The sequence below is a fragment of the Aotus nancymaae genome, unplaced genomic scaffold (genome assembly GCF_030222135.1).
Source record: "Aotus nancymaae isolate 86718 unplaced genomic scaffold, 86718_ANA_hifiasm-v0.15.2.pri h1tg000058l, whole genome shotgun sequence".
Lineage (NCBI taxonomy): Eukaryota > Metazoa > Chordata > Mammalia > Primates > Aotidae > Aotus > Aotus nancymaae.
This window is the reverse complement of record NW_026988472.1, coordinates 4,700,305-4,720,986: the sequence shown is the minus strand read 5'-3', so window position 1 is coordinate 4,720,986 and position 20,682 is coordinate 4,700,305. Positions and strand designations below refer to the sequence as shown.

Genomic DNA, 20,682 nt, shown 5'->3' with positions numbered 1-20,682 from the left:
AGAAAACCATGAATCTCTTATTGTACTGGAGTGGGTAAGATCATTGCAAGCATGACAGCAGAAAATGATTTTTGAAAGCATATATAAATTGGGTATTAAAATATTTGATATTTACTTCTATCATGATGAATTTTTCTGAAACACATTCTTCCCTTAGAGTAACCTGGGGCTCATATTCTCCAAAGCCACTGGAAGTGAAAGAAAGGTTGGGCGGGGGAAAAAGAAAAGTGCTTTGTAAGTTAGTTTTCGCTGTCAGGGGAGCTTGCGGTTTAGGTTCTCCACAGAGGTAGGAAAACTTCAGTCACGTGGTGAATGCCCCACTCCGTGCGCATGCTGCACAGACCTGTTTCCGCGCATGTCTGTCTGTTGCCGCGCATGTGTGTTGCCGCGCGTGTCTCTGTTGCTGCGCATGTCTGTTTGCCGCGCATGTCTGTTGTCGCGCATGCGCCTTGCAGCCCACCTTCTGTTCACGTAGAGCTCTGCGAGGAAGGGTCTTGTCTTCGTTCTTGCCGCCATCTTCATTCTTTCTCACTGACTGAGACTCAGCCGGTAGGTCCGCAGATGGGTCTTTCGGGGAATTTCGTTGTGAGTGTATGTGAAGAGGAGCCAGCGGGCTTCAGGCAGGTCCTGCCACACAGTCCGTGGCTTTTGAGGGAAAAGGGCCTCACCGTTGTTGTCCGGCTCCTCCCAGGTCTTGAGGCCGCCATGGGCCTTGTTGTGGCTGGGCTGGGACACGGGCGGAAGGTGAGCCACGGAGGGGAGAGCTCACAGGAAGATGGGGCGAGTGTTGGGAGTGCTGTTAGAGGTGTCTGAGTCCAGAAAACTTCTGGAACTCTCTGAGGGAGGACAGTTTCCAGACTCCTCGGTAGGGACGTCATGGGTGGTAAGGAAGGGGCTTGGTAACTGGGAATGCTGTGGGCTGGTGACTGTGGCCCCAAGGTCTGAGGAGTGCTTGGCCGAGGTGTCCGGTGAGGAGCATAACCTTCACTCTGTTTTACAACTTTGCACTTCTGCCATGGACGTCATGGGAGGGAATGGGCGAGACTGTGCATTCCAACAAAACTTGATTTTGGGAGTAGGTAGGTGCGGAGGGCGGGGGAGGGAATGGGCCTAGTAAATGAGAGTGGGACGAAAGCTGTGGTCACTTCAGTTTCAATTCTCAGCCCATATTTTCATAAACGTCTTCATGGTGGTGAGTCTAATTGTGAAACCAAAACTTAGGAAAGCCCTCTGTCTTTTACTATGGCATTAAGGTGATCTCTATACCCGTTAGACTATGATATAAAGAAATCTGTACTTAGTTTGATTGGAAAGTATCATACTTATTGCCCTGTGACTCATTTAGAAAATATTAAATCAAAAATTTAAAAGTACAAATTACTGTTTTGCCATGGAATGTTCATATATATATAGCTAAGTTCTTACACACATTTTCCATATAACGATATTCTATTTTCAGTGGGAAACATGAGTGAGCATGTAAGAACAAGATCCCAATCCTCAGAAAGAGAAAATGATGAAGAGTCTTCCCAGCCAGTTGAAGCTGTGACTGTGAGTCCTTCAACATTTGATGTTTTCTATTAACGATTTAGGTTTAAAAATATTTTTGAGCTAGTGTACATGAACTGATAAACGTCTTCCATGCTCATAAAAAATGATAATGGCATCTCATGAAGGAAACTTCGGTTGAGAACTATGATATTCTGGTGTTGTCTGTATTGATGTGGGTATGGATATTTTACTCTATATATAACTGTTGGAAAATGTCATTAGACTTATGATTAGATGCGCCTATGCATTGTGTGTATTCATATTATTGACTTTTTATTTGCACGTACACTTATACCCTTAGGTCCAGCAGCCCACTGAGGAAAAACGTCAAGGAGAGGAACCACCAACTGAAACTCAGGGTATTGCACCTAGTGGGGAGATCGAAAATGAAGGAGCCCCTGCTGTTCAAGGTGAAGGGAGAGTGAAGAATAATGATTATGGGCAGTGGAGGTGTATTTATGCATTATATTTTATGACATATCCGTAACAGGAGGAAAGAAAACTTTAGGAAGGAATCTTAAACATTTCCTACTGCTGCTGTGGGGAGGAGTGGGACAAGGGCGCATAAAAAGCCACAAAACTTTTCTACCGTTTTGACGGAGGCTTTTTATTGATTGGGTATTTGCATAGTTGCCAGAAACCTTTGCGTGTTTTCCAGAGCTCCTGTGTGGTTTGTTCAGTCAGTTTCTGGTTTTTTTTTTTTTTTTTTTTTTTTTTTTAATGTTTCTGTGAACGATTGGCAGCTTGCAGCTCCCTAGTCTGTCATTTGCTGACAGCTCATGTATTTTTTTAAGACACTTTTTTCACACATTTATTAATGCTTCCTCATGCCACATAATGTACTAAGTGCTGGAGATGTCAGTGCTAAATTTCTGCATAAAACTCGTAGTCTAGTAAGACTGACTCAAAGAAATCACTGATTTAATGTGCTGAGTATAACAAATGAGTACAAAATGGACAAGCAAGTTGTCTAGGGTCAACTTTGGGAAAGGAAAGGGCAATCTTTGAAAATCTCTGCTCTCCTGTTTTTCTGGCAACAGACTCCTGAAATAATTAGGTTACAGGTTTTTATTTCACAATGATGAGGGAATAAATAGTAGCATTTCCTCGCTCATAGTTTATGTTTTAATTTGTAAATTGGTGACCTTTTTATCTTTAAGAGCCTGATGTGGAAGCTATTCCACAGGAGCTAGCTCTGCTTAAGATAGAGGATGAGTCTGGAGATGGTCCAGATATCAGGATGGGGATTCTACCCACTTTTGATCTCACTACAGTGCTGGAAGCAGGTATGTTATTCAATAAGATGCAAATTATAGGGTTTCTATTTAATGTGACACAGAGATAAGATTACTAATATTTTAATATCATAACTTCACATATAAAGATTCTTCAAAGATATTTAAGACCCCAAATGCCTGCCTTACACACTATTGGAGATAGAGGGCCAGGTGTGGTGGCTCATGTTTTTAATCCCGGCGCTTTGGGAGGCCGAGGCAGAAGGATCACTTGAGGCCAGGAGTTCAAGAGCTAGAGAAAAATTGGGTCAAAGCTAATTATGATATGAAAGATAGGAAACATGGTAGGAGAGTAGATTTCGAGTGTCTTCACAGCTATTTGAAGTAATGCACATATTATTTAGCTTGACCGAGCCATCTCACAATGTATATATATTTTAATGCATCAAGTTGTACATGATAAATATATAAGATACGTGTCATTTTTAAAAGAAAGATATGAAAATGTTTCTGACTTTTGAATGTAAGGCGTTTAACCAACAGCCAATAATTTTCAGATTCTTCGTTTTGATTTTGATTTTCGGATTATTTATTTTGACCATGGCCTGTTTTTAACGAATATATAACATGTTTACAGTAAGCCATCAGTTTATATTATGTTCTTAACTGTGATGGTAATGGCTTAAAGCTAGCATGGATATTCAGTTTACTATATAAACTGAAATACTTTTAATCATGTCAAGAGGCAGGGAGTACTGGTGAAGAGAGTGACAAATGTTCACTCCACCTAAAGCAGCTATATAGTGGCTAAAGTAGTCCAAAGTACCATCTTTACACTTTTTCACAAGAGACGCAAAACAAATGTAATGCTGACTTCTCTGTTTACTTCACTTAGGCAGTTCTAAGCATATTCTATATGCAGAGTGTTACTTCATATCAACATATTTAAATGACACTTTAAAATACCTTTTTTTCTTAGGTTTTTGTTTGGTTGAAATTTTACTGAAAGTATATGTATTTTTTTGCTTTTCAGTTATAAAATAGGTTCACTTGACTTAATTCATTCTGAACTGGAACAGTCTCTCTGTTTCCTTACTGTACTAGAAAAAGTGGCATGAATTAAAAATTTGTTAATATGCCTGGAAGTCTACCTTTAGAGTTTATTCAAAGGCTAACTGGATGTAAGCTAAAGAGTCACCCTTAAGGTTCTGATTTTAACTAATCAACATTATAGTTGTATACCTCTAGTGTCATCTAAATGAAAATCTGCCGAGTAACATGCCCTGATTTTATATTTATATTATAGGTGAAGGGCAACCACAGGTTGAAATCAAAACAAATGAAGACTGAAACCAAGAATGTTGTTCTTACGCTGGAAATTTTACTGCTGACATTCTCTTAATAAAGTTTTACAGTCTTCTGCAAAGAGTGTTTGCATATTTTTGTTAAACTTATTTTTAGGTTTTTAATACTCTTGAGAATTGTGTCTATTTTGAAAGTTTAAATCCTGTGTTTGAGGTGGTATATAGAGGTAAAACGTTGGCACATTGATTTTCTATTATAGGTAGATAGTATGCTGGAAGCTTTCCTAGGGGGATGCCAGCGGCTGCATAGATAGAAAAGGCTACCTGGGGCCAGGCATGTCCACCGTGGGTGTTCCATCTCCCCTTTTTAGCGCATGCACAGTAAGAAAGAAATGAGGAACATGGAGTAGCTCAGGCTGAGGACCCGCCTGCATAATAAAAGATTAGGGTGGGGGCTGCCAGAGATTCACACCCTATGCAGATGGTACACCTGTTCCCAGCTGGTTGTTTGTACCCTGTGTAGATCGGATACTGGCTCCCCACTAGCTCTTGTGTAAAAATCCCTGCATTTTACTGCAGGATGGCATCCCTTTTTTCAGGACCCCTCTCTGTAGCAGAGAGCTCTTTTCTTTCTTTCTCCTATTAAATTTCTGCTCTAAGCCTCACTCTTGGTGGGCCCCTGTCCTTGATTTCCTTGGCTGTGAAACTAAGAACTCTTGTTGTTAACCCAGACCACGGGGCCACTTCAATACTAGCTCTGAGTCTGTCGTATATGGCTTTTCTTACATTGAAGTATGTTCTTTCTGTCCCAAGTGTCTTGAGGGTTTGTATCTTGATGACATGTTGAGTTTTATTAAATGCTTTTTCAGCATCAATTGAAAGGATTATATGGTTTTTATCCTTCATTCTGTTGATATGATTTATCGCATAAATTAATTTGCGTATGTTGAAACATCCTTGTATCCCAGGGATAAATCTCACCTGGTCATGATGAGTATTCTTTCTAATGTATTGTTGAATTTGATTTGCTGGTATTCTGTTGAGGATTTCTGCATCACTATTCATCAGCGATTCTGGCCCGTGGTTTTCTTTTTTTGGTGAGTCTTTGGTTCGGTATCAGGGTAATACTGGCCACATAGAATAAGTTTGAAAATATTTTGTCCTCCTCTAATTTTCAGAATAGTTTGAGTAGGATTAGCATTAGTTCTTTAAATGTTTGGTTGAATTCAGTAGTGAAGCCATAAGGTCCTGGGTTTCTCTTTACTGGAAGAACTTTTATTTTGGCTTGATCTCGTTTCTTGTTATTGGTCTGTTTAGGGTATGGATTTCTTCCTGGTTCAATCTTGAGAGGTTGTGTGCATCTAGGAATTAGTCCATTTGGTATAGATTTTCCAATTTATAGGCATGTAGTTGCTCACGGGAGCCAGTAATGAGCCTTTGAATTTCTGCAGCATCAGTTTTATACCTCCTTCTTCGTTTCTTTTTTTCTTTCTTTCTTTCTCCCTTTCTTTCTTTCCTTCCTTCCTTCCTTCCTTCTTCTTTCTTTCTTTCTTTTTTTTTTGTGGCAGAGTCTCGCTCTGTCACCCAGGATGGAGAATAGTGGCGCAATCTCAGCTCACTAGAACCTCCATCTCCTGGGTTCGAGCAGTTCTCTTGTCTCAGCCACCCTAGTAGCTGAGATTACAGGCACCTGTTACCACGCCCAGCTAATTTTTGTGTTTTTAGTAGACATAGGGTTTCATTATGTTGGCCAGGCTGGTCTCAAGCTCCTGGCCTCAAGTAATCCGCCTCCCTCAGTCTCTCAAATCCCTTTTCCATCTTGATTTTATTTATTTGGTTTTTTCTCTCTTTTTTCCTTAGTCTGGCTAATGGTTTGTCAGTTTTGGTTAACTTATTTTAAAACAACTTTCATTGCTCCTTTGTAGGGTTTTTTCATTTTAATTTCTTTTATTTCTGTTCTGATCTTTATTCTTCTACTGATTTTTGGTTTGGTTTGCTCGCTCTTTGCAGCTGTTTACGATGCATCATTAGATTGTTTATTTGAAGTTTTTACCTTTTTTGATGTAGACTCTTAGAACTCTAAACCCCTTTCTTAGTACTGCTTTTGCTGTATCCCAAAGTTTTTGGTATGTTGTGTCTCCATTATCATTTGTTTCAAGAAATTTTTCACTTTCCTTCCTAGCTTCTTCATTGACCCATTAATCATTCAGGAGCAGATTGTTGAGCTTTCGTGTATTTGTATGGTTTCTAAAATTCCTTTTGTTATTAATTTTTAGTTTTATTCCATTGTGGTCTGACACGAAGCTTGATACTATTTCAGTTTTTTAAAATGTTTTGTGACCTCACATACGGTCTGTCCTTGAGAATGATTCATGTGCTGAGGAAAAGAATGTGTATTCTCTAGCCGTGGGATGACATGTTCTGTAAATATCTATTAGAGCCATTTGGTCTATACCTCAGATTACGTCTGTTTTTTTGTTGTCATTGTTGAGTTTCTGTGTGGAAGATCTGTCCGATGCTGAATGTAGAGTTTTGAAATGTCCATCTACTCTTGTACTGGGGCCTATCTCTCTCTTTAGCTCCAGTAGTATTTGTTTTATATATCTGGGTGCTCCAGTGTTGGGTGCATATATTTTGAAAATTGTTACAGACTTTTGATGAATTGACCCCTTTATTATTATATAGTGACCTTTTTGTCTCATCTCAAAGTTTTTGTGTTTAAATCTATTTTTAATTCTTTCTTTATCTTTTAATTTCAGCATACATGTGTTGCAGGTTTGTTATACAGGTAAACGTGTGTCAGGGAGGTTTGTTGTACAGATTATTGTGCTTTCCAGGTATTAAGCCTGGTACTCAAGAAATATTTTTCCTGATCCTCTCCCTTGTCCCATCCTCCACTCTTTGGTAGGTGCCAGTGTCTGTTGTTCTCCTTTGTGTGTCCATTTTTGTCTCATATTTAGCTCCCACTTATAAGTGAGAGCACGCAGTGTTTAGTTTTCTGTTTCTACATTACTTTGCTAAGTATAATGACCTCCAGCTCCATCCATGTTCTGTAAGTGGATGTAATGTCATTTGTTTTTATGGCTGCATACTATTCCATGGTATGTATGTGCTACATTTTCTTTAGCCAGTCTACCATTGTTGGGCTTTTAGGTTGATTCCATGTCTTTGGTGGTGTTAATAGTGCTGCAGTGAACACACGCATGCATGTATCTTAATGATAGAACAATTTATGTTCCTTTGGCTATGTACCCTGTAATGGGATTGCTGGATTGAATGTTAGTTCTGTTTTTAGGTCTTTGGGGAATCACCACACTGTTTCCCACAATTGTTTATGGCATTTAGCGCTACAGATTTCTCTCTGAACGCTGCTTTAGCTGTGTCCCAGAGATACTGGTACGTTTTCTCTATGTTCTCATTAATTTCAAAGAACTTTGTTATTTCTGCCTTAATTTTGTTATTTATGTAGTTTTCAGTAACAAGCTGTTCAGTTTCCATGTCATTGTACAGTTTTGCGTGAGTTTCTCAACCTTGAGTTTTAATTTGTTTGAACTGTGGTCTAAGAGACTGTTTGTTATGATTTCCATTCTCTTGCATTTGCTGAGGAGTGTTTTACTTCCAATTATGTGGTCAATTTTAGAGCAAGTGCTATGTGGTGCTGACAAGAATGTATAATATTCTGTGGATTTGGGTGGAGAGTTCAGTAGATGTCTATTAGGTCCTCTTGGTCCAGAGCTGAGTTCAAGTCCTGAATGTGCTTGTTAATTCTCTGTCTTGTTGATTAGTCTAATATTGACAGTGGGGTGTTAAAGTCACCCGCTATTATCGTGCGGGAGTCTAAGTCTCTTTGTAGGTCTGTGTGAGCTTGTTTCATGAATCTGGATGCCCCTGTAGTGGGTGCATGTATATTTAGGATAATTAGCTCTTCTTGTTGCATTGATCCCTTTACCATTCCGTACTGCCTGTCTTTGTCTTTTCTGATCTTTGTTGGTTTGACGTCTGTTTTATCAGAAACTAGGATTGCAACCCCTGATATCTTTTGCTTTCCATCGCTTGGTAAATATTCCTCCATCCCTTTATTTCGAGGCTGTGTATGTCTTTGCACATGAGATGAGTCTCCTGAGTACAGCACACCGATGGGTCTTGACTCTTTATCCAATTTGCCATTCAGTGTCTTTTGATTAGAGCATTTAGCCCATTTACTTTTAAGGTTAATATTGTTATGTGTGAATTTGATCCTGTAATTATGATGCTAGCTGGTTATTTTGCACATTAGTTGATGCAGTTTCATCATTGTGTCATTGGTCCTTACATTTTGGTGTGTTTTTGCACTGGCTGGTACCACTTTTTCCTTTCCATATTTAGTGCTTCCTTCAGGAGCTCTTGTAAGGCCGGCCTGGTGGTGACAGAATCCCTTATCCCTTAGCTTGTCTGGAAAGGATTTTATTTCTCCTTTGCTTATGGAGCTTAGTTTGGCTGGATATGAAATTCTGGTTTGAAAATTCTTTTCTTTAAGAATGTTGAATATTGGCCCCTACTCTTTTCTGGTTTGTTGGGTTTCTGCAGAGTGATCCACTGTTACTCTGATGGGCTTCCCTTTGTAGGTACCCTGATCGTTGTCTCCGGCTGCCCTTAACAGTTTTCCCTCCATTTTAACCTTGGAGAATCTGAGGATTATGTGTGTCAGGGTTGCTCTTCTTGAGGAGTATTTTAGTAGTGTTCTGTATATTTCTTGAATTTGAATGTTGGCCTGTCTTGCTAGCTTGGGGAAGTTCTTCTGGGTAATATCCTGGTGTGTTTTCCAACTTGCTTCCATTCTCCCCGTCACTTTCAGATACAACAGTCGGTCGTAGGTTTGGTCTTTTCACATAGTCCCATATTTCTTGCAAGCTTTGTTCGTTTCTTTTCATTCTCTTTTCTCTAACCTTGTCTTTGTGCCTTATTTCAGTAAGTTGATCTTCAGTCTTTGCTATCCTTTCTTCCACTTGATCGATTCTGCTATTGATACTTGTATATGCTTCACGAAGTTTTCATGGTGTGTTTTTCACCTGCATCAGGTCTTTTATATTCCTCTCTAAACTGACTATTCTAGTTAGCCGTTCCTGTAACCTTTTATCAAGGTTCTTAGCTTCCTTGCATTGGGTTAGATCATGCTCCCTCACTTCAGAGGTGTTTTTTATTACCCACCTTCTTAAGCCTACTTCTGTTGATTTATCAATCTCATTCTCTGTCTAGTTTTGTGTCGTTGCTGGAGAGGAGCTGGGATCATTTGGAGGAGAAGGGGCATTTTGGTTTTTGGGATTTTCAACATTTTTGCTCTGGTTTTTCCTCATCTTTGTGGATTTATCTACCTTTGATCTTTGAGCCTGATGACCTTTGGATATGGTTTTGTGTGGGTGTCCTTTTTGTTGATGTTGATGTTCTTGCTTTCTGTTTTTTAGTTTTTCTTCTAATACTCCCCATTTCTGCCGGTCTGCTGGAGTTTGCTGGAGTTCCACTCCCGACCTTGTTCACCTTGGTATCACCAGTGGAGGCTGCAGAAGAGCAAAGATTGCTGCCTGCTTCTTCCTCTGGAAACTTTGTCTCAGAGGGGCACTGACCTTATGCCAGCCCGATCTCTCTTGTGTGAGGTGTCTGTTGACCCCTGTTGGGCAGTCTCTCCCAGTCAGGAGGCAGGAGGGTCAGGGACCCACTTGAGGAGGCAGTCTTTCCCTCAGCAGAGCTGGTGCATTGTGCTTGGAAAATCCCCCTTTTCAGGATCAGCTGCTGTCTTCAGAGCTGGCAGGCAAGAAAGAGTAAATCCACTGAAGCTGCACCCACAGCTGACCCTTCCCCCACGTGCTCTTGTCCCAGTGATATGGTAATTTCATCTGTAAGCCCTTGACTGGGGCTGCTGCGTTTCCTTCAGAGATGCCCTGCCCAGTGAGGAAGACTCTAGAGAAACAGTCTGGCCACAACTGCTTTGCTGTGCTGTGGTGACTTCCGCCCAGTCCAAACCTCCCAGCCTTCTTAGCACTGTCAGGGGAAAATGACCCACTAATGCCTCAGGGATGGCATATGCCCCTCCCCCCACCAAGCTCAATCATCCTCACACTTTAGACTGCTGTACTGGCAGTGAGAATTTCAAGCCAGTGTTTCTTAGCTTGCTGGGCTCTGTGGGAGTGGTACCTGCTGAGGAAGACCACCTGGCTCCCTGGCTTCAGCCTCCTTTCCAGGGGAGTGAACAGTTCCATGTCTCTGGGATTTCAGGTGCCACTGGGGTAAGAAAAACCTCTGGCAGCTAGCCCAGTGTCTCCCCAAACAGCTGCCTAGTTTTGTGCTTGAAAGCCAGGGCCCTGGTGGTTTAGGCACAGGAAGGAATCTCCTTATCTGTGGATTGCAAAAACTATGAGAAAAGTATAGTGACCAGTAGCAGTGTCCCTCACCGCTTCCTTGGCTGGGAGAGGGAGGTCCTCTGGCTCCTTGCACTTCCCGAGTGAGGCAATGCCCACCCTGCTGCTTCTTACCCTTCATGGGGTACACCCACTGCCTAACCAGTCGTAATGAGATGAACTGGGCACCCCAGTTGGAAATGCAGAAGTCCCCTGCCTTCTGCGTTGATCTCGCTGGGAGCTGTAGACTGGAACTGTTTCTATTCTGCCATCTTGGCCACTCCCTCAGTTTTATATTCAGAACTTTAAGGGTCTGTTGTCAGGATTGTCTAATAGTAATGAATTCCCTTTGCACTTGCTTGTATGAAAATGATTTTTTTTTTCTCCTTTGCTTATGAAGCTTAGTTTGGTGGCATATCAAATTCTTGGTTGGATTTTCTTTTCTTTAAGAATGCTGAAAACAAGGCCCAATCTCTCCTGACCCGTAAAGTTTCTGCTGAGTAAACCACTGTCGACCTGATGTGCTTTCCTTTGCATGTGATCTTTTTTGTCTAGCTGCCTTTAGGACTTTTTTTTAGCATTGACTTTTGAAAGTCTGGTGACTAAATGCCTTGATGATGTCCATGTTGTATAGCATCTTGCCAGTGTTCTCTGGATTTCTTGTATATGGATGTATATCTCCAGCAAGAATAAGAAAGTTTTCTTGAATTATTCCCTCAAGTATGCTTTCTAGAGCATACTTGAGATGAACTGGGTAACCTCAGATGGAACTGCAGAACCCCCCGCCCACCTTCTGCATTGGTCTAGCTGGGTGCTGCAGACTGCAGCTCTTCCTATTTGGCCATCTTGCCAGATCCGTCCCCCACCCCGACCCCCCATGCCTCCCACCGCCCCGTAACCATCCCCTATGACTTTGGAAATAGTTTTCTTCTAATTTTGTGAAGAATGTCATTGGTAGTTTAATAGGAATATCATTGAATCTATAAATTGCTTTGGTCAGTTTGGCTGTTTTTACAATATTGCTTTTCCTGTTCATGAACATGAAATGTTTTTCCATTTGTTTTTGTCACCTCTGATTTATTTGAGCAGCGTTTTATGGTTCTCATAGTAGGGGTTTTTCTCCTCCCTAGTTAGCTGTATTCCTAGGTATATTATTCTTTTTGTGGCAGTTGTGAATGGGATTGTGTTTCTGATTTGGATCTGAGCTTAGAAGGCTGTTGGCGTATAGAAATGCTCCTGGTTTTTACATTCATTTTGTATCCTGAGATTTCCTGAAGTTGTTGATCAGATCAAGGATCTTTTGGGCAGAGAGTCTGTGATTTTCTAGGTATAGAATCAAATTTTTTGCAATCAGAGTTTGACTTCTGTGAAAATCATAGTAGAGTGAAAGCAAACATCTGTCTGCAATTGAATAGAACAATAAAAATGCCCGAGAATAAATTTAATTTGAATGTGAACAACTAATATGAAGGAAATGACACAATCATAGCCAGGGATATGTTACAAAGTCTTGAGGAATTGAGGAGTGGATATTTCTTAGAGAGATTCTAAAATAGAAAGATGGTTATTGTCCCTAAGTTAAGATGTAATTTGAAAGTAATAGCCAGTATCTCAACACTAGGAATATCTTAGCACCTGATGAAATGATTCTGAAGTTCATCTGAAAGACAAACGTGTCAGAAGAGATAGAAAAAGAGAAAGCAATGAGGGAGGGCAAGCATTATTTCACATTTCAAATATAATCAAGCTACAGCAATTAAAATATTACAGTAGTGGTACAGGAATAAGCAACTCAAGGGAAGAAAATTAAATGAAGAGAGTTTCATACAAAATTGAGTGGAGGTGTAGGTGATGATGAATGAGTCATTTCAAAACAGTGAGTGAAACAGGGATTTCACAAATAATGTTGATTCCCTACCACTTAAATTTGTCCAGATGGATCAATGATTTTTGAATGTACAATAATGCAACAGAAAACCATGAATCTCTTATTGTACTGGAGTGGGTAAGATCATTGCAAGCACGACAGCAGAAAATGATTTTTGAAAGCATATATAAATTGGGTATTAAAATATTTAATATTTACTTCTATCATGATGAATTTTTCTGAAACACATTCTTCCCTTAGAGTAACCTGGGGCTCATATTCTCCAAAGCCACTGGAAGTGAAAGAAAGGTTGGGCGGGGGAAAAAGAAAAGTGCTTTGTAAGTTAGTTTTCGCTGTCAGGGGAGCTTGCGGTTTAGGTTCTCCACAGAGGTAGGAAAACTTCAGTCACGTGGTGAATGCCCCACTCCGTGCGCATGCTGCACAGACCTGTTTCCGCGCATGTCTGTCTGTTGCCGCGCATGTGTGTTGCCGCGCGTGTCTCTGTTGCTGCGCATGTCTGTTTGCCGCGCATGTCTGTTGTTGCGCATGCGCCTTGCAGCCCACCTTCTGTTCGCGTAGAGCTCTGCGAGGAAGGGTCTTGTCTTCATTCTTGCCGCCATCTTCATTCTTTCTCACTGACTGAGACTCAGCCGGTAGGTCCGCAGATGGGTCTTTCGGGGAATTTCGTTGTGAGTGTATGTGAAGAGGAGCCAGCGGGCTTCAGGCAGGTCCTGCCACACAGTCCGTGGCTTTTGAGGGAAAAGGGCCTCACCGTTGTTGTCCGGCTCCTCCCAGGTCTTGAGGCCGCCATGGGCCTTGTTGTGGCTGGGCTGGGACACGGGCGGAAGGTGAGCCACGGAGGGGAGAGATCACAGGAAGATGGGGCGAGTGTTGGGAGTGCTGTTAGAGGTGTCTGAGTCCAGAAAACTCCTGGAACTCTCTGAGGGAGGACAGTTTCCAGACTCCTCGGTAGGGACGTCATGGGTGGTAAGGAAGGGGCTTGGTAACTGGGAATGCTGTGGGCTGGTGACTGTGGCCCCAAGGTCTGAGGAGTGCTTGGCCGAGGTGTCCGGTGAGGAGCATAACCTTCACTCTGTTTTACAACTTTGCACTTCTGCCATGGACGTCATGGGAGGGAATGGGCGAGACTGTGCATTCCAACAAAACTTGATTTTGGGAGTAGGTAGGTGCGGAGGGCGGGGGAGGGAATGGGCCTAGTAAATGAGAGTGGGACGAAAGCTGTGGTCACTTCAGTTTCAATTCCCAGCCCATATTTTCATAAACGTCTTCATGGTGGTGAGTCTAATTGTGAAACCAAAACTTAGGAAAGCCCTCTGTCTTTTACTATGGCATTAAGGTGATCTCTATACCCGTTAGACTATGATATAAAGAAATCTGTACTTAGTTTGATTGGAAAGTATCATACTTATTGCCCTGTGACTCATTTAGAAAATATTAAATCAAAAATTTAAAAGTACAAATTACTGTTTTGCCATGGAATGTTCATATATATAGAGCTAGGTTCTTACACACATTTTCCATATAACGATATTCTATTTTCAGTGGGAAACATGAGTGAGCATGTAAGAACAAGATCCCAATCCTCAGAAAGAGAAAATGATGAAGAGTCTTCCCAGCCAGTTGAAGCTGTGATTGTGAGTCCTTCAACATTTGATGTTTTCTATTAACGATTTAGGTTTAAAAATATTTTTGAGCTAGTGTACATGAACTGATAAACGTCTTCCATGCTCATAAAAAATGATAATGGCATCTCATGAAGGAAACTTCGGTTGAGAACTATGATATTCTGGTGTTGTCTGTATTGATGTGGGTATGGATATTTTACTCTATATATAACTGTTGGAAAATGTCATTAGACTTATGATTAGGTGCGCCTATGCATTGTGTGTATTCATATTATTGACTTTTTATTTGCACGTACACTTATACCCTTAGGTCCAGCAGCCCACTGAGGAAAAACGTCAAGGAGAGGAACCACCAACTGAAACTCAGGGTATTGCACCTAGTGGGGAGATCGAAAATGAAGGAGCCCCTGCTGTTCAAGGTGAAGGGAGAGTGAAGAATAATGATTATGGGCAGTGGAGGTGTATTTATGCATTATATTTTATGACATATCCGTAACAGGAGGAAAGAAAACTTTAGGAAGGAATCTTAAACATTTCCTACTGCTGCTGTGGGGAGGAGTGGGACAAGGACGCATAAAAAGCCACAAAACTTGGCCGGGCGTGGTGGCTCAAGCCTGTAATCCCAGCACTTTGGGAGGCCAAGGCGGGTGGATCACGAGGTCGAGAGATCGAGACCATCCTGGTCAACATGGTGAAACCCCGTCTCTATTAATACAAAAAAATTAGCTGGGCACGGTGGCGCGTGCCTGTAGTCCCAGCTACTCAGGAGGCTGAGGCAGGAGAATTGCCTGAACCCAGGAGGCGGAGGTTGCGGTGAGCCGAGATCGCGCCATTGCACTCCAGCCTGGGTAACAAGAGCGAGACTCCGTCTCAAAAAAAAAAAAAAAAAAAAAGCCACAAAACTTTTCTACCGTTTTGACGGAGGCTTTTTATTGATTGGGTATTTGCATAGTTGCCAGAAACCTTTGAGTGTTTTCCAGAGCTCCTGTGTGGTTTGTTCAGTCAGTTTCTGTGTTGTTTTTTTTTTTTTTTTTTAAATGTTTCTGTGGACGATTGGCAGCTTGCAGCTCCCTAGTCTGTCATTTGCTGACAGCTCATGTATTTTTTTAAGACACTTTTTTCACACATTTATTAATGCTTCCTCATGCCACATAATGTACTAAGTGCTGGAGATGTCAGTGCTAAATTTCTGCATAAAACTCGTAGTCTAGTAAGACTGACTCAAAGAAATCACTGATTTAATGTGCTGAGTATAACAAATGAGTACAAAATGGACAAGCAAGTTGTCTAGGGTCAACTTTGGGAAAGGAAAGGGCAATCTTTGAAAATCTCTGCTCTCCTGTTTTTCTGGCAACAGACTCCTGAAATAATTAGGTTACAGGTTTTTATTTCACAATGATGAGGGAATAAATAGTAGCATTTCCTCGCTCATAGTTTATGTTTTAATTTGTAAATTGGTGACCTTTTTATCTTTAAGAGCCTGATGTGGAAGCTATTCCACAGGAGCTAGCTCTGCTTAAGATAGAGGATGAGTCTGGAGATGGTCCAGATATCAGGATGGGGATTCTACCCACTTTTGATCTCACTACAGTGCTGGAAGCAGGTATGTTATTCAATAAGATGCAAATTATAGGGTTTCTATTTAATGTGACACAGAGATAAGATTACTAATATTTTAATATCATAACTTCACATATAAAGATTCTTCAGAGATATTTAAGACCCCAAATGCCTGCCTTACACACTATTGGAGATAGAGGGCCAGGTGTGGTGGCTCATGTTTTTAATCCCGGCGCTTTGGGAGGCCGAGGCAGAAGGATCACTTGAGGCCAGGAGTTCAAGAGCTAGAGAAAAATTGGGTCAAAGCTAATTATGATATGAAAGATAGGAAACATGGTAGGAGAGTAGATTTCGAGTGTCTTCACAGCTATTTGAAGTAATGCACATATTATTTAGCTTGACCGAGCCATCTCACAATGTATATATATTTTAATGCATCAAGTTGTACATGATAAATATATAAGATACGTGTCATTTTTAAAAGAAAGATATGAAAATGTTTCTGACTTTTGAATGTAAGTCGTTTAACCAACAGCCAATAATTTTCAGATTCTTCGTTTTGATTTTGATTTTCGGATTATTTATTTTGACCATGGCCTGTTTTTAACGAATATATAACATGTTTACAGTAAGCCATCAGTTTATATTATGTTCTTAACTGTGATGGTAATGGCTTAAAGCTAGCATGGATATTCAGTTTACTATATAAACTGAAATACTTTTAATCATGTCAAGAGGCAGGGAGTACTGGTGAAGAGAGTGACAAATGTTCACTCCACCTAAAGCAGCTATATAGTGGCTAAAGTAGTCCAAAGTACCATCTTTACACTTTTTCACAAGAGACGCAAAACAAATGTAATGCTGACTTCTCTGTTTACTTCACTTAGGCAGTTCTAAGCATATTCTATATGCAGAGTGTTACTTCATATCAACATATTTAAATGACACTTTAAAATACCTTTTTTTCTTAGGTTTTTGTTTGGTTGAAATTTTACTGAAAGTATATGTATTTTTTTGCTTTTCAGTTATAAAATAGATTCACTTGATTTAATTCATTCTGAACTGGAACAGTCTCTCTGTTTCCTTACTGTACTAGAAAAAGTGGCATGAATTAAAAATTTGTTAATATGCCTGGAAGTCTACCTTTAGAGTTTATTCAAAGGCTAACTGGATGTAAGCTAAAGAGTCACCCTTAAGGTTCTGATTTTAACTAATCAACATTATAGTTGTATACCTCTAGTGTCATCTAAATGAAAATCTGCCGAGTAACATGCCCTGATTTTATATTTATATTATAGGTGAAGGGCAACCACAGGTTGAAATCAAAACAAATGAAGACTGAAACCAAGAATGTTGTTCTTACGCTGGAAATTTTACTGCTGACATTCTCTTAATAAAGTTTTACAGTCTTCTGCAAAGAGTGTTTGCATATTTTTGTTAAACTTATTTTTAGGTTTTTAATACTCTTGAGAATTGTGTCTATTTTGAAAGTTTAAATCCTGTGTTTGAGGTGGTATATAGAGGTAAAACGTTGGCACATTGATTTTCTATTATAGGTAGATAGTATGCTGGAAGCTTTCCTAGGGGGATGCCAGCGGCTGCATAGATAGAAAAGGCTACCTGGGGCCAGGCATGTCCACCGTGGGTGTTCCATCTCCCCTTTTTAGCGCATGCACAGTAAGAAAGAAATGAGGAACATGGAGTAGCTCAGGCTGAGGACCCGCCTGCATAATAAAAGATTAGGGTGGGGGCTGCCAGAGATTCACACCCTATGCAGATGGTACACCTGTTCCCAGCTGGTTGTTTGTACCCTGTGTAGATCGGATACTGGCTCCCCACTAGCTCTTGTGTAAAAATCCCTGCATTTTACTGCAGGATGGCATCCCTTTTTTCAGGACCCCTCTCTGTAGCAGAGAGCTCTTTTCTTTCTTTCTCCTATTAAATTTCTGCTCTAAGCCTCACTCTTGGTGGGCCCCTGTCCTTGATTTCCTTGGCTGTGAAACTAAGAACTCTTGTTGTTAACCCAGACCACGGGGCCACTTCAATACTAGCTCTGAGTCTGTCGTATATGGCTTTTCTTACATTGAAGTATGTTCTTTCTGTCCCAAGTGTCTTGAGGGTTTGTATCTTGATGACATGTTGAGTTTTATTAAATGCTTTTTCAGCATCAATTGAAAGGATTATATGGTTTTTATCCTTCATTCTGTTGATATGATTTATCGCATAAATTAATTTGCGTATGTTGAAACATCCTTGTATCCCAGGGATAAATCTCACCTGGTCATGATGAGTATTCTTTCTAATGTATTGTTGAATTTGATTTGCTGGTATTCTGTTGAGGATTTCTGCATCACTATTCATCAGCGATTCTGGCCCGTGGTTTTCTTTTTTTGGTGAGTCTTTGGTTCGGTATCAGGGTAATACTGGCCACATAGAATAAGTTTGAAAATATTTTGTCCTCCTCTAATTTTCAGAATAGTTTGAGTAGGATTAGCATTAGTTCTTTAAATGTTTGGTTGAATTCAGTAGTGAAGCCATAAGGTCCTGGGTTTCTCTTTACTGGAAGAACTTTTATTTTGGCTTGATCTCGTTTCTTGTTATTGGTCTGTTTAGGGTATGGATTTCTTCCTGGTTCAATCTTGAGAGGTTGTATGCATCTAGGAATTAGTCCATTTGGTATAGATTTTCCAATTTATAGGCACGTAGTTGCTCACGGGAGCCGGTAATGAGCCTTTGAATTTCTGCAGCATCAGTTTTATACCTCCTTTTTCGTTTCTTTTTTTCTTTCTTTCTCCCTTTCTTTCTCCCTTTCTTTCTTTCCTTCCTTCTTCTTTCTTTCTTTCTTTTTTTTTTTGTGGCAGAGTCTCGCTCTGTCACCCAGGATGGAGAGTAGTGGCGCAATCTCAGCTCACTAGAACCTCCATCTCCTGGGTTCGAGCAGTTCTCTTGTCTCAGCCACCCTAGTAGCTGAGATTACAGGCACCTGTTACCACGCCCAGCTAATTTTTGTGTTTTTAGTAGACATAGGGTTTCATTATGTTGGCCAGGCTGGTCTCAAGCTCCTGGCCTCAAGTAATCCGCCTCCCTCAGCCTCTCAAATCCCTTTTCCATTTTGATTTTATTTATTTGGTTTTTTCTCTCTTTTTTCCTTAGTCTGGCTAATGGTTTGTCAGTTTTGGTTAACTTATTTTAAAACAACTTTCATTGCTCCTTTGTAGGGTTTTTTCATTTTAATTTCTTTTATTTCTGTTCTGATCTTTATTCTTCTACTGATTTTTGGTTTGGTTTGCTCTTTCTTTGCAGCTGTTTACGATGCATCATTAGATTGTTTATTTGAAGTTTTTACCTTTTTTGATGTAGACTCTTAGAGCTCTAAACCCCTTTCTTAGTACTGCTTTTGCTGTATCCCAAAGTTTTTGGTATGTTGTGTCTCCATTATCATTTGTTTCAAGAAATTTTTCACTTTCCTTCCTAGCTTCTTCATTGACCCATTAATCATTCAGGAGCAGATTGTTGAGCTTTCGTGTATTTGTATGGTTTCTAAAATTCCTTTTGTTATTAATTTCTAGTTTTATTCCATTGTGGTCTGACACGAAGCTTGATACTATTTCAGTTTTTTAAAATGTTTTGTGACCTCACATACGGTCTGTCCTTGAGAATGATTCATGTGCTGAGGAAAAGAATGTGTATTCTCTAGCCGTGGGATGACATGTTCTGTAAATATCTATTAGAGCCATTTGGTCTATACCTCAGATTACGTCTGTTTTTTTGTTGTCATTGTTGAGTTTCTGTGTGGAAGATCTGTCCGATGCTGAATGTAGAGTTTTGAAATGTCCATCTACTCTTGTACTGGGGCCTCTCTCTCTCTTTAGCTCCAGTAGTATTTGTTTTATATATCTGGGTGCTCCAGTGTTGGGTGCATATATTTTGAAAATTGTTACAGACTTTTGATGAATTGACCCCTTTATTATTATATAGTGACCTTTTTGTCTCATCTCAAAGTTTTTGTGTTTAAATCTATTTTTAATTCTTTCTTTATCTTTTAATTTCAGCATACATGTGTTGCAGGTTTGTTATACAGGTAAACGTGTGTCAGGGAGGTTTGTTGTACAGATTATTGTGCTTTCCAGGTATTAAGCCTGGTACTCAAGAAATATTTTTCCTGATCCTCTCCCTTGTCCCATCCTCCACTCTTTGGTAGGTGCCAGTGTCTGTTGTTCTCCTTTGTGTGTCCATTTTTGTCTCATATTTAGCTCCCACTTATAAGTGAGAGCACGCAGTGTTTAGTTTTCTGTTTCTACATTACTTTGCTAAGTATAATGACCTCCAGCTCCATCCATGTTCTGTAAGTGGATGTAATGTCATTTGTTTTTATGGCTGCATACTATTCCATGGTATGTATGTGCTACATTTTCTTTAGCCAGTCTACCATTGTTGGGCTTTTAGGTTGATTCCATGTCTTTGGTGGTGTTAATAGTGCTGCAGTGAACACACGCATGCATGTATCTTAATGATAGAACAATTTATGTTCCTTTGGCTATGTACCCTGTAATGGGATTGCTGGATTGAATGTTAGTTCTGTTTTTAGGTCTTTGGGGAATCACCACACTGTTTCCCACAATTGTTTATGGCATTTAGCGCTACAGATTTCTCTCTGAACGCTGCTTTAGCTGTGTCCCAGAGATACTGGTACGTTTTCTCTATGTTCTCATTAATTTCAAAGAACTTTGTTATTTCTGCCTTAATTTTGTTATTTATGTAGTTTTCAGTAACAAGCTGTTCAGTTTCCATGTCATTGTACAGTTTTGCGTGAGTTTCTCAACCTTGAGTTTTAATTTGTTTGAACTGTGGTCTAAGAGACTGTTTGTTATGATTTCCATTCTCTTGCATTTGCTGAGGAGTGTTTTACTTCCAATTATGTGGTCAATTTTAGAGCAAGTGCTATGTGGTGCTGACAAGAATGTATAATATTCTGTGGATTTGGGTGGAGAGTTCAGTAGATGTCTATTAGGTCCTCTTGGTCCAGAGCTGAGTTCAAGTCCTGAATGTGCTTGTTAATTCTCTGTCTTGTTGATTAGTCTAATATTGACAGTGGGGTGTTAAAGTCACCCGCTATTATCGTGCGGGAGTCTAAGTCTCTTTGTAGGT

The 20,682-nt window shown here is 40.3% G+C and overlaps 1 protein-coding gene across 2 annotated transcripts in view; it reads left to right on the top strand.

Annotated features, from left to right (window-relative positions):
• The first annotated feature begins 1,467 nt into the window (after positions 1-1,467).
• Positions 1,468-20,682, top strand: part of LOC135269933 (putative G antigen family E member 3) — a 53,694-nt gene continuing 34,479 nt past the window's right edge. The window contains exons 1-6 of one of the 2 annotated variants that reach the window (XM_064364584.1): positions 1,468-1,551; positions 1,853-1,961; positions 2,712-2,837; positions 13,892-13,983; positions 14,285-14,393; positions 15,452-15,577. In XM_064364584.1, the coding sequence (XP_064220654.1) occupies positions 1,468-1,551; positions 1,853-1,961; positions 2,712-2,837; positions 13,892-13,983; positions 14,285-14,393; positions 15,452-15,577 (646 nt within the window). Of the gene's footprint in view, positions 1,552-1,852; positions 1,962-2,711; positions 2,838-4,092; positions 4,156-13,891; positions 13,984-14,284; positions 14,394-15,451; positions 15,578-20,682 lie in introns of those variants that run through there. The other variant, XM_064364587.1, reaches the window with a different exon arrangement.